Source organism: Primulina huaijiensis, chromosome 6 (genome assembly GCF_012295235.1).
Source record: "Primulina huaijiensis isolate GDHJ02 chromosome 6, ASM1229523v2, whole genome shotgun sequence".
In the NCBI taxonomy this organism is placed as follows: Eukaryota; Viridiplantae; Streptophyta; class Magnoliopsida; order Lamiales; family Gesneriaceae; genus Primulina; species Primulina huaijiensis.
The window spans coordinates 23,075,129-23,088,472 of record NC_133311.1 but is presented as its reverse complement, the minus strand read 5'-3'; the positions used below and the strand labels follow the sequence as shown (position 1 = coordinate 23,088,472).

The 13,344-nt window shown below is 36.3% G+C and overlaps 3 protein-coding genes across 3 annotated transcripts in view; 2 read left to right on the top strand and 1 right to left on the bottom strand.

Moving 5' to 3' along the window:
• The window catches only part of LOC140978502 (glycine-rich RNA-binding protein 2, mitochondrial-like), a 98,305-nt gene that overhangs the window by 15,087 nt on the left and 69,874 nt on the right, over positions 1–13,344 (bottom strand). The window lies entirely within an intron of this gene.
• Positions 1,017–7,800, top strand: LOC140978496 (uncharacterized). Its single transcript, XM_073443602.1, has 9 exons — positions 1,017–1,616; positions 2,960–3,052; positions 4,148–4,252; positions 4,610–4,756; positions 4,963–5,061; positions 5,148–5,276; positions 6,257–6,436; positions 6,870–6,986; positions 7,379–7,800. Exons 1-9 carry the CDS (start codon positions 1,260–1,262, stop codon positions 7,541–7,543), a joined length of 1,392 nt encoding a protein of 463 aa, XP_073299703.1. The 5' UTR covers positions 1,017–1,259; the 3' UTR covers positions 7,544–7,800.
• On the top strand, positions 10,943–13,078 carry LOC140979411 (uncharacterized). The gene is made up of 2 exons (XM_073444798.1): positions 10,943–11,403; positions 12,746–13,078. The coding sequence occupies exons 1-2, from the start codon at positions 10,996–10,998 to the stop codon at positions 12,914–12,916; spliced, it is 579 nt and encodes a 192-aa protein (XP_073300899.1). The 5' UTR covers positions 10,943–10,995; the 3' UTR covers positions 12,917–13,078.

Sequence of the window (13,344 nt, the reverse complement as noted above, 5' to 3'; positions counted from 1 at the left end):
TTATAGCGTGGACGCCAGAACTATGGTATTATTCATGGGAGACTTTAGTGCTTGTACTTCGATGGATAAAAGAATTTTAAGTCCCCTCTAGTGGTTCGTACGTTGTTAATGTCATTTATTAGAAGAAAAACACAAATATTTTGAAGTAATCATTCATATGCTCATATTTAATAGAAATTAATTACTCTGTACACATGATACGCGTGTGTATAGTCTTTTTCATCATTATCGTTAGACTAAAGTAAAATTTGACAAATTATGGAAGGATTAAATTGATAATTGAATTGTTGAAATAAAAAAATAAAAAAAATGTGTGTTGAAATTTATTTAAAAAAACAAAAAACAAAAGTGTAATATTAGTATCACATAAATGAAAAGTTGGAAAAAAAATTGGTGTCCTATCATGTCTTCAACTTTAATAAAATAGAAAAGATGTACGGATTAAATTAATTTTTTTATTTTTTTTTGTTTTAGTTGAGGGTAATTAGTCTCTTTGAGTCTCAAACCTATTATTATATATTTACAAAATTGGAACATTGACGATAGTTATAGATAAAAATATCATTCATATATAATAGTTTATTATTTATTTTTTTATGACATCATTCTTTAGTTGAACCAGATAAAACCTAAATCTAATATAGTGGTTTACAAAACACGTTAATTAAGTAAATCGTATTGGACAAATCATGTACAATAGACTAACTCGAAAAAATGTTGACAAGAAAATCGAGCTCATGACCATTACCAAATGTTTACATATTTCACAAGGTCGGATGTTCCATTGAGTGTTGTTTTAGATTTTAATGAAATTGTTTTAGTGCTTTTTGCGTGAGAAGGATCCAAATTGTTCCACATTTAGGGTAAAATTTGGATACAAAATCTAGAAAAATTTCACTAAATATCATTAATAAAACGATACGCCATGTGGCACTTGGTTAACCAAAATTAAATATCAAACCGAAAACTAAACAAAATACATGTCGACTACCTCCCGAACACGTGCAACTCACGCGGTCGCAAAAAATCCACCTGTCAACTCACACTCTCTCTCTCGCTCGCTCGCGCGCGCGCGCGCACACACACACACAGAACAATCCTCTGTTAAACACCATTTCGATGATCGAATCGAATTTAACACGAATCTTCAAGTCGTTTTCTTCTCCACAAATCCTTCGGTTCCAATAATTGATTTTCTTGCCGCTGTTGGAAAATCTTAATACGGCTATCGATCCAATCGATTTTCAAGCAAATACTCTATGGTGAACAAAAAGGTGCCCGAATGGCTCAATAGCTCCCTTTGGTCGGCTCCTCAACCTCCGGTGTCACCACAGACTCCACAGAACCCTGGCTCCGCGATTGTCGAACCGCCGGCGGTGGTGGCACGGCAGGAGTCTCCCAGTACTTCTAACACGTCTACTGCTGCTGCGAAAGGGGAAGATGGGGATCTGCTGAGTGGTAGTCATGGTAATGATGGTAGCTTTTCTTACAATGATGATGAAAATGGAAGCTTCTCAGCCCACTCCACCGCTTCTTCTGGTGGTGTGGTCGCAGCTGGGCCGCCGCCGCGCCCTGCTGCTGAGGATGTCTCTAGGCATGCTCAGCTTTTACAACAGGTTTTTCTCCCCCCTTCCCCTACCCATCTCTAGAGACTCTTAAATTAGCAAATTGTTTATTTAAGAATGCATTTTTAGCCTCAAGAGAGAAATTAGAAGATATTTTTCGTGCAGATTGATCTAGTTACATGGTTAAGAATCCTTATTCGGGTGTTAGTGACAATGAATAAAGCGAAATAGATGCTGACTCAGTTCCTTCCCCTAGCGAACAATCTTAGATTTTGTAAGGAGAATTGAATGTATTGACTTATTGATAAATATCTGTAGTTGCTGTTGCCCATGGTTTTCGTTGGTGTGTCAAGTTCTCCGTAATAGAATGGGCATACCATAAATCCTTTATATTGCACGCCGTCACTTATAGGTTGTTCATACAAGCTTAGCCTCAAGGTGATACCATATGTTGATGTGCAGTCTCTCTTCTTTCCCCGTGATTTAAAAAAGGAGGAAAATTTCTACTCCTGCTTATGATTTGAACACTAATCAATGCGTCTAACCATTTCTTCCAGTCAAATCTTGTCAAACTATTTTCAATTTTATTCTTTCCAAACAGAGAAGTAGGATTGCAATTACAAACCCCCCATCGAAATGAATTGGATAAACATATTTTTAATATTTCCATGCAAAAGCCAGCAAATGTGAGATTACTATCGAATCTTATGGGATAATGCATTCGGTGAGTAAGTGCCTTCTCCTATTTCCTATTCATGTTTGAGAGTCTCCTTTGAAAAACATGAAGATTGTCAACTTGGTTCTCATTTTAGTGGAGGGAACTAATGATGGCTTCAGATATACTGGGAATCATGAACTTTTAGCTATCATGCTGAGTGAGATTCCCAATGACCTCTTCCCTCAAGAATTATACTTGAATTATTTCAGAAACTAGAATTGTGACGTTGATGTGATTATCCCAGTAAAAAGAACATTATGAGAATATAATTATTCCTGCCTAAATGTCGGTTTTGGACTTCCATCGTGCTAAAAGGGAGGGTATTTCATTTGTGAAGCAAGGGATCCAGGTTTACCACTTATAAGCATATGTCTCCTTTAATATTCAAAATTATATGCCATGTGGCCATGCCTATCTACAATAGGACTATACTTCCTAGGCATTCAGTTTGTTTCAATTGAACTTCTATTCATTTGAAAAGGTGGATTTATCTCCCATGTGTGTGGTCGGTGATCTCAGGATTATGATATATAAACATTTGTCTCCTTTGGATTAAAAACTATAGGCTGTGCTCTCTTCTTTTTCATCATTTAAAACATATACGAGGTGCTTTCTCCTTTTTTTGGATGATCTTATCGATTGCATGACTTTCTTCCTGTTTATTTTTAACTACTAGTTGTCAAGGAAGATTATAAATATGGGAGAAATACGGAGGCTAGCATCCCAGGGGATTCCTGATGGAGCTGGGATTCGTCCAACAGTGTGGAAGGTATATATCGTTATGAACTTCTCTGCTTTATGCCTGTTTTTTAGGAAAAGGCGTGGAAGTTAACTTTATAAAGCTATTGATATTGGCATGCCTAATTTAAGAAAGGAAAAAATCAGTCAGCGATAGTTGAAATCCAGAGGCTATTGCAGCTAGTGCTTGAAATATGATATGTATCAGTTGACAATTTTAGGAATTTGAGAGTTGGAAAGCCGAATCATTAAGTATTAGTTTTGATAGATTTTTATGTGGGTAGCACTTTTTAACATTTCATATTTTCGTGAAGTTTTTATGTAGAACGAGAGGCAGGATCGATAAATGAATCAATCTGCATTTGAATTCTGCCGTGCAATATTTTTGTGCTTGTGTTGACAAATCTTCTATTCCAAAGAAAATGTGAGGACAAAATAGTCTTATGTGTGCAGAATGACCTTCAGTAGTCAAGGCGAATTTTTGAATAATTGAAAAGTAAAACATCCTTCAGACCAGTCTTTCAGAAATATAAGTTACTCATAACGAGTTGCTTAATCTGTGGAGTTAGAATAATATGGGTTGTTGTCAAAGTGTGTTGAACTGAATGGAGTTTCTTAGAGATCTTGTTCGTACAGCTATGTCTTGACTGGTTTAGGCTACCGAAGAGTCACTTGATGCCAGCCACAGAGGCTCTTCTCAATACCATATCTGCATTTATCCCGCTTTAATTATTCGTGTTTCTGTTTTCTGATAATAGGTGATGTGGCTTGTTAAGAATTTCATGAAGTATCGGTTATTCAGAGAAATAATTTTGTCATTGTCGTAGGTGCAAGTGTTAATGTAAACAACAATGATGGGATACCATCAAAGCAAGAGAAAGGTTGATTGTGGCAAAAACCTCCTCCTCCTTTCAGAATAATTACTGTTTTAAGAATGTGCTGGAAAGTATAAAAGATGAGCCTAAGTGCTCTTCCATTCTTCTTTGATTATATGGATGTAAATATTGTGAATAGATGATAATGAAAACCTGTTACTCAACAACTGATGATGTATATTTTTCACTATGTGTCTCTATTGATTTCAAAACTCTAATAATTGGAGTAATATCTTACGGGATCTTCGCAGCTGTTATTAGGGTATTTACCAACTGATCGCTCGCTTTGGCCTTCGGAACTGGCCAAGAAAAAGTCGCAGTATAAGCATTTCAAAGAGGAGTTAATGATGAATCCTGTACGTTCTTGTGTCCTAAACTCTTCTAAAAATCAGCTATATTCTACATGATGATGCCTTTGTATACGTTATATTTACATCTACTGGATTGATTTCTTGTTACTACCAGCTTGAGCTGAGTTTATTTATTTAGGTTCAACTCAAGTTAATTCCATCAGGATTTTCATTCCAAAATATATTCCATAATGAGTTCCATTCTTTGATTGCTGTCGCTGTTCCGAGAGTCTCAGACATCATGAAAGCACATAAAATGCTTGGTTCCTGTTTATAAGTTTTTTCAAACCATGTAGAGATATTTTTACCTCTGCACTACTTCCAATTTTTTTGCATCTTCTGAATTTTTCCTTGGCTAGTCAGTCAGATATTACCAGGAAGTTGGAAAAATCAAGTCTTGAGAACAATGAACCGGATGGGAATCAGGGTTTCCTCTCTAGATCGGAGATAGCTTATGGAGAGCATCCCTTAAGTCTTGGGAAGAGTAGTGTATGGAATAAATTCTTTCAGGTACTGTCTTTCTTTTCAGCAGTGTTGGGATCGTATTGCTGATGTATGGACGTCATGCCACCTTTGTTTGCCCTGTAGCGAGCCCTTGTTGTATTTAAACACTTGAGTTGTTTGTCTTTCATGTATTAATAATCTACCATGAGTACAGCATGTAAAGTCAGTGATTAGTATGGTATGGGGTTTGATCCCACTTCTATAATTTGTAGGAGACTGAAATAATGGAACAGATTGACCGAGATGTCATGCGTACTCATCCAGATATGCCCTTCTTCTCAGGGGACTCAACTTTTGCTAAATCCAACCAAGTGAAGCCCTCATTTCTCAGTCTTTCTAGTTTCTAGGTTAAATAAAAGTACATTTATTTCACTTACACTATATATTTTACTTTCAGGAAGCTTTGAGAAATATATTGACTGTATTCGCAAAGTTGAATCCTGGAATAAGATATGTGCAAGGGATGAATGAAATCTTAGCACCTCTATTCTACGTGTTTACAAATGACCCGAATGAAGAAAACACGGTAAGATAGGTTTCTTGGTTTCTAATTTTTTTCTACTTTCTGCGAATGCAATTGATTTAATATCTTTAATTTAAATAAATATGTCCAACTTTTGACTGTTTTACTGCAGTAATAAAATTTTATTACTTTTCGGTCATTATTCCATCTGAAATTTCTTGAAAAGTTGGTGGTCTTTCAAAGAAAATGTGTGCTTTTTCCACTTTGTGTATTTTGATATTTATGTCGAAGATTTTTTTAATTTCAGTACGAAACGAAACACTCTTAAGTACCTTGAATATATCTATATTTTTTCCTCGTTCCAAGTATGTAACTTGTATAAGTTAAAGATGCGAGGAGCGGAAATTGGCAAAGCCAAACCTATCTTATTGATAAGAGCAAGGGAGTTTAATGCATCCGTTACTCAGCTCTACCATTCTACGCCTCCACGTATCTCAGTAAATAATGAGGGTAATTAATGTTGAAGTTTCCCATTCCTTCCTAGGTTAAGACCCTTGCTATTTTCTAGTTATATCAAAACGGCCTTCTAGCTAGATTGCATATCCAAAATTACCAAGCCCTCTTTGAAGAGCGGGCATTGCTCACTTTGCATGTATTACTGTCGGGTTGAGGTTCTTGCTCTGAAATTTGGATACATTTGTTTTGTTTTTCTTGAGTGCCTGTTAAACTCAATTGAACTGCTTCCATGGTAGATTTTTATTTCAATTATGGTTTGATGGATCTCTTTACTTGGTAAATAATTTCTTAAGATTGAAAATATATTGAGATCATATCCATGAAAAGTAAAGGCAAAGTAGGTATATAATAATTCAATAAAGCAGAAGTTTATAATATCACTTCAGATCTTCATCATTTAAAGTTATCAAGTTAATTTGCTTAAGCTGAGAGGAAAATGACTGATGTTTGAATAATTTCTGTGAAATTTTTTGTTTTGCTCTTTTGGTTTCTTTTTCTTCTTTAATTTCGTCTTGCAAGTCCTGCAGGGTTCTGCTGAAGCAGACACTTTCTTCTGTTTTGTGGAGCTATTGAGTGGGTTTCGGGATAATTTTGTTCAGCAACTTGATAACAGTGTTGTTGGAATACGGGCTACAATCACAAGATTATCGCAGCTTCTAAAGGAGCATGATGAAGAATTGTGGCGTCATCTTGAAATGACCACAAAAGTAATATCACGTCCTCCTCTGTTGAAACTGTTTATTATGTTTTCTCTTTTTTATTGTTCGACTATGTTTCTGGATCACAGTGTGAGAAAGGATGCTGATTTCCTGGGTATCAGAGTTAGAACAACATGATAGCTTGAGCCACGCAAGAACATACTGGCAAAAAAATGTTCCCATTGGGGTTTTTGCGTGTATGCTTTATTATGTGTTTATCATTGTTATTTCTACTTCATGGACACATTAAGTTAACCTGTCTGGGGTCTTATATGGAGGATTTTTAGGCCTCCTTGTACTGTAATAAACCTTTACAGTAACTGATGTTTATGATCAGATATCTTTCATATAATGCATGCTTGAAGCGTAGGTATCACAAATATGACAGTCAATTCAGGAGCATGTTTATTGTTTCCTCATGGGGTTGTGTTTGTACTTTCAGGTCAATCCCCAGTTTTATGCATTCAGGTGGATTACGCTACTTTTGACCCAAGAATTTGGTTTTGGAGACTGTCTCTTAATTTGGGATGCACTCCTGAGTGACCCCGATGGTCCTCAAGTAAGTTGGTTTTTTTATCAGTTCTATTGATTTCTATATATGTATATGCATAATCGATTTATATGTGATAATGCCTTGAGCATTTGGTTCATTTATTGATTAAAATTTAAAGGAATAATCGATGGAATGTTTTGAGAACATTCAAAGATGGACATCAGACACATCAAGTCATAAAAAAGTATCTGATTTACGTGGAATGATGCTATGATCACGCCATAAGATAATGTTGTCCCAGATTTATTTTCAATAATACTGTAACTATGTTTCCCTTTTTCCTTTTATACTTTGTTCATTCTTTATACTTCATGATCACACCACTAGTTCTTCGCTTGAATTGTTTCTCCGCTGAAAGGCCACGAAGTGTGACAAAGCAAAGCATTTTTAATTTGCAGGAAATATTACTTCGAATTTGTTGTGCGATGCTGATAATTGTCAGGAGGCGCCTACTTGCAGGCGACTTCACTTCTAATCTGAAGCTACTCCAACACTACCCATCCACAAACATCAGCCACCTTCTTTATGTTGCTAACAATTTGCGTATCCATGTGGCTGGATGAATTTGTCAACAGCTGTTTTTGTTAGTCTTTTTCGTTTTTTGTTTTTCATTTTACATTCTATTTTACTTGTAATATGCAAAGATGTAATTGTGAAATGTAGTGATTTTTAGGAACCGTTGTTTAGTTCTGTTGTTGACCGGCCTAGGTTTCTCTCATCACATTTTATCACCCTCCCTGTTTTTCGAGTCGGCAACTCCCCTAGAATTTCTTACATATTTCATATTACTCGGCAGAATGAAGTGCATGAATTGAATTGAGGTTGATTTACCCAAGAAGAAAATCATTTAGGATGAATTATAGTCAATGAGAGATGTATGAGGTGTGCTAAAATCATTCAGGATGCCCATCTGATGACAGATATATAAACAAAGCCAAAAAAAACAAAAAAAAATAAAAGGAAAAATGTGCACATTTATTCGAAAGGCTTGTTGCCGTAACTCGAGAAGCTTTTTTTTTTTGTCGACCTTGCTTTTCCCACTTCACTTTCAGATACATGTAGGTGGTTGTTGGCTATTACTTATTTATTGTAAAAGTAAGTTTTTATGGTTAAAACTAGTTGATTCTATTCTATGAATCTTTAGCTTAAACTCTCAATTATTACAGATTAGCAACTTCGAACAAAGATGGATCCAACTAAAACCACCTATTGTTTTCTTAGAATTTATCATTTATATTTTATTCCACTTCCTGAAAAATGTTGTCAGCTGAAGACGACGTACGTGTTCAAAGCATTCAGCCAATTTTAACTAATCCATAAAATGTTGCACTATTAATTTTATTATTTGACTGATTACATATGCCGTTCAAATAAAAGAGGAAAAATAACACGAGGTCGTTGCATTGTGCACTAAAAAAGGGATTGTATGCCTACTCACCCTCCGAAGCTTCATATCTAAACATACAGATAAAATTAGTTCAATGGCACTTGCCACATAAATAAACCAGAGGAATACCTGATTAGATGCACCAAGGAAAATTTACTACTCCTGCCTGGCTCTGGTTAGTCGTCGTGATGCAGCTCACTCCAGAGTGACAGAGGCGACCATCGAATTTCCTACTTATCTACCATGGATGTTGAATTCATTGAGACAGATTCTGCGTCGTCGATCGCTCCTGTTGTCAACTGACTGTCAATATATCCACAACATCATCTGGTGGGCATTTATCAGCTGGATCGGCAGCTGGTGTCCGGCAAAAGCACTCGGCCCAGAATTTTTACAGAATGACTCAGGTGATATCCGTTTGTGTTTTGCATCACCCGTCTAACAGATTCTTCAAAACCTGCTACACGCCTCTTTTCCCTATCAATAAAGATAGGGGCGAGAGATTTTCTATCCGGTTGAATGTTTTTGAGGAAACCACAGTAGAGGCGATGACCAAGTAGATTATTAGCAAAGTTGCTTGGACCATCATATATTCATATGTTGGCATGAAAATGTCTGAGAGCAGACATACCATATAATCTACAGCGCAACCCAAAACGCCATTTGTATTCTTGGCCAGTTCGCCCGTGTAATCTAATGTTTTGTGATTTTCATGGTGAAAGAACAAAGATCGAAAAGGTTTCATGAATCGTTCACCTACAAATAGGTACCCGGCTGCAATGTATATCCTAGTAGAGTTATCAAAACCCCTTGCTTGTAAGACCAAACCGACCTGCCGGATGTCAAAAGTATCATCGAACTTTGATCGGCATGGCAAGTTCTTTGTTTTGACTGATTATTTTCTGACGACAACGTATAAGATGGGCGGCAAAGGTAATTTTACATCAAAGATGATGCTAGTGAATGATATACCGTATATTTCATAGAACGACCAACTTCAAGAAAACACTTGTCTCAATTTTATACAAATCTAAATACCTCATAATCTGACATGGATCCTTCGTTTTGACAGCAACCATTGCGAAATGATTGCTTAGACCATCAATGAGACATATACTATTATACTAGTAACCTCCACCACTACTACCGAAACCATGTAACTTGGTAAATAGGGCATGTACTATAACATATATCTATAATTAATCTCTTTTCAGATTTTACCAATTGTCAGCGTGTTTTCTCCTGACGTGACAGTAATATTCCAAGAATTCTTAGGGGGTGTTTGGTACAGGTGATAAGGTGGGTTTATTTTTTTAACCCACCTTATCCCTCGTTTGGTACGCGTGATTATTTAACCAAGTCAATCTCTCCTATGAATAATTAGGTTATATTAGGTAGGTTAAAATAATACCTCATCACCCTCTAGGATTATTTATCCTACTCTTAATACTTCTTATTTTTCCAATTTTACCCTTATCCTAAATTCAAACTCACCACCACTTCCTTCCACCGACCGTCCACGGGCAACATCTGCCAAAGGCCGACCACCGCCGCCGGCAATCGTCGGCCACCGCCGGCCACCTCCGCCGACCGCCGCCGGCCACCGCTGCTTCCGGCCGAACATCGCCGCCGCTTCCGGCCATCCACCGCCAGCCGCCGACAACCTCCGACCGACCCCCGCCGCCGTCTCCTGCCGGACCGCCGTCGCCGCCTCTGCCGGACCGTCGCCGCCGGAGTGGAAGAAGAAAAACAAAAAAAGAAAGGGCAATTTTGTCAATTTATCAAAAAATTCAAAATTATCTCACACTTAAAAATCATACCAAACATAATACAATTTTACATTATATATTATATTTCTATCACAATCATTTCTTTTATCATTTACACACTAATCATTAGTTTATTTTATCCTCCAAACCAAACGCAGTCTTAAAGTATTAAGTAGCATAAATATCCATGAAATTTAGAGGGATAGAAAAGCCAGAGACTGCCAAAAGATGTGGAAAACATATATGAGGAAATATATAAGCAAAAAGAAAACAAACATATGAAAATTATAATTTCAGCCCTATGCTACGGCACTACGCCTCCACGGACATAAATGCCACCGGTGAAAAAGAAGCAAAAATACAGAGATATAAATGAATCGAATTGAGTTCAATAAGAAGTACATTTTAAGATTTTAATTTAGCTCAAAATAAATATATTGGAGTCGAAACTCGAAATTTTTAAATTTTTTTGTTCGAGCTCGAGTTCGAGTTTGGCTTGAAAGGTTGTTCGAACGTATTCGTCGAACTATTATTCAAAAATAAATAGTCAAAATCTATTTATCTATTATATATTTATATTATGTTATTGAAATATAAAAGTTTGTGAGTAGTTTGAAACTATCGAACAATATAAATTAACTTGAATTCTGCTTAATTAAATAAATTCAAAATATAAATTAAATATTTTTCGAATCATTCGTTTATACAAAATTACAAGGTTTTTGAATTATAATTAGTTTCTTTTTATATTATACGAGTATTACGATATTATTTTAATATTATTTTAATTTTGAAGTGGCATTACTAAAAATATAGGAGATCAATCATCTGTATCTCGGTTTCCCTCAGGTACACAACCATGTCGCTCCTCCGGCGACCACTGTCCAAAACTCTTCTCCTCCGTCGCTTTTCGACTGCCCACACTGTTGCTACTACCACCTCCGAAACCATGTCCTCCCTTCGGAACCACCACGAGTTCCTTCCTCCATCCACCTACATAAACTCTTGGAAACCCCCTCGAAACCCTAAGGAGGCAGCCACGCAGATGGACTTCCTACGCCGTGATTACTCTCGTAAGGTGAACCAAATGAGGAAGGTATACATAGAAGAAATGGAGTTGCAGAGAGCTGAAAAATTACGCAAAGACGAGGCTCGAAAGGAGGCTTTGAGGATCACCAATGAGGAGAGGAAGGCAGCTAAGGATGCCAAGAAGAAGGCCGAATCCATCGAGAGACAAGCTGCGGAAGAAGAGTTCCGGAAAATGCTGGTTTGTGAATTTGTTTTTTCTTCCCTTGGAGCTGTTTACATTTACCTTGGATGATGGTTTAGGTTTTCAATTTTTCTCACTGATCTTTTTTGCAAAAACAGTATGCCTATGTGGTGTTCTATCAGCGTGTGCAACTAACTGATTGTGCAAACATAGCTAGAATTTTTGTGCGGTGCATAAAGGGATCAGCGATGCAGCACTGCCCAAATTCTCGATCTTCTTGTAACTTTGTTGTCATATGTTATGGTGTTGGTTCAGTATTATCTGAAATTTTTGTTGTTCATGCCAGAAAATGATGTACGTCTACGGGTATATCCGTGTAGATTAGGCGCATGGATTTTTTGTTAGATCATCTGGGTGCTGCATGGCGTGGAGGCCCTTGTAGGTACCAAATGATCTAATAATATTGCATATTGATTCGTATCCTATGTTGTGGCATTAGTTTATTAATTCACTTCCCATGTGGCATCTAGAGTATGGTTGTTGCTTGCTTATACTTGCTTCAAAATCAAATTGTCGCTGCTTTGTTCTAACTCATTTAACATAGTATGCACTATGCAGCGTGTCTAACTCATAATTTCCAACATGTGCTATTTTAGCATTTTTTTTCATGTTATGTGACTGCGATTTCACGCCTGGATGAATGAAAATCTCACGTTGAATTCGGTGAAGCACTACATCCATACTCAGAAGATAAAAGGAGAAACAGAGAAAACAGAATAAAATGGTTGAATCCCTCGTATTTATGTTTGCGTAACTTAGGTGCAATTAAAATAGCCAGCATACTCAAGAATTTTGAAAGATGGTATTTGTTTTTTATTTTGTCTTAATGTATAAGGAACACTCCATGGGTCGGTGTAAAATGATATATTTTTTTCATGTAAACTGAGTGATAAAGTTAATGCCTGGTTAATATTATTCAACAGAATACTTTGATCAAGAGTTTCTTTAATTCTGCTTTTTGATTGCTGATATTGTGTTTTCTCATTGCTTGCTATTTCCCCTGCCATACTATTGTCTGCTGTATAATAATTTCTGTTCTCCAGTAACAATGGTTTCTCCTTAGTTTTCTTGATTGCGAATTTAAGTTTTTTAGGTAGATCCTTATTAGATTGGTAAAACAGAATGTTGATCTCTGCAAACGTGTAAGTGATCAACTTTCACTCACGGCTGCCGAATTTGTGTTTAACATTTCATGCAGTTTCTCTTGTACTAGGTGAAACCTATCAATGCAGAATATTGGGACAATGCTCTTTAATTTTACCGTTTTGTTATATAATTCTTGAATAAGTTAGCACAAATGTGCTGTACTTGATGTATTTCAATGTTGTGATTGTTACAGGCGAAAGAAAGATTAGAGAAACTAGAGTATTGGAAAATGCGACAACGGAAAATTGAGGAGAGGAAGAAAGAGATGAAAGAGCTAGTGCGTAGAAAAAGTTCTATGTGGATTGAGGAATCCGACTTGGTGAAGACAGCAATGGAGAAGTCTATCGATACCTCTGGTCTGTGATCTCGTAAAAAAACATATTGCACTAGTAAGAAATTGTTGATCTTGTAGGAGGCTTTGTGCTTTTTGATTCTTTGTCAACCCAATCGGTTCGGTTATGGAATATGACACGACGAATTTTGAATATTTTACTTTGGTTATCTTGCATCCTGAATTTGTATTCCGTATTATTGGAGCAAATAAAAATGCAATAATGCAAAATACCATTCCATGTATTCTTTAAAAATAGAAGATTATTTGTACAATATTTTTTCGGAATTACTTTTTGGAATTCTTATTTTTATAGAATCCATATTGCACCGTTCCAATTTATTAGAAGAAAACGTACATTTTGAAAGAACATATAAAATAACTAAAATTGAAAAATAACGATTACAAGAAAGATTTCCTTACAATTACTAATTTTGGTGTGGATATTGAATTTTTTTTTC

Excerpts from the sequence above, each read along its gene's own strand:
- LOC140979411 (XM_073444798.1), top strand. The coding sequence starts at position 10,996 with ATGTCGCTCCTCCGGCGACCACTGTCCAAAACTCTTCTCCTCCGTCGC. Across the intron at positions 11,404-12,745 it reads AAGAGTTCCGGAAAATGCTG|GCGAAAGAAAGATTAGAGAA; the intron begins GTTTGTGAATTT and ends TGATTGTTACAG.
- LOC140978496 (XM_073443602.1), top strand. The coding sequence starts at position 1,260 with ATGGTGAACAAAAAGGTGCCCGAATGGCTCAATAGCTCCCTTTGGTCG. Across the intron at positions 1,617-2,959 it reads ATGCTCAGCTTTTACAACAG|TTGTCAAGGAAGATTATAAA; the intron begins GTTTTTCTCCCC and ends TTTAACTACTAG. Across the intron at positions 5,277-6,256 it reads ACCCGAATGAAGAAAACACG|GGTTCTGCTGAAGCAGACAC; the intron begins GTAAGATAGGTT and ends CAAGTCCTGCAG.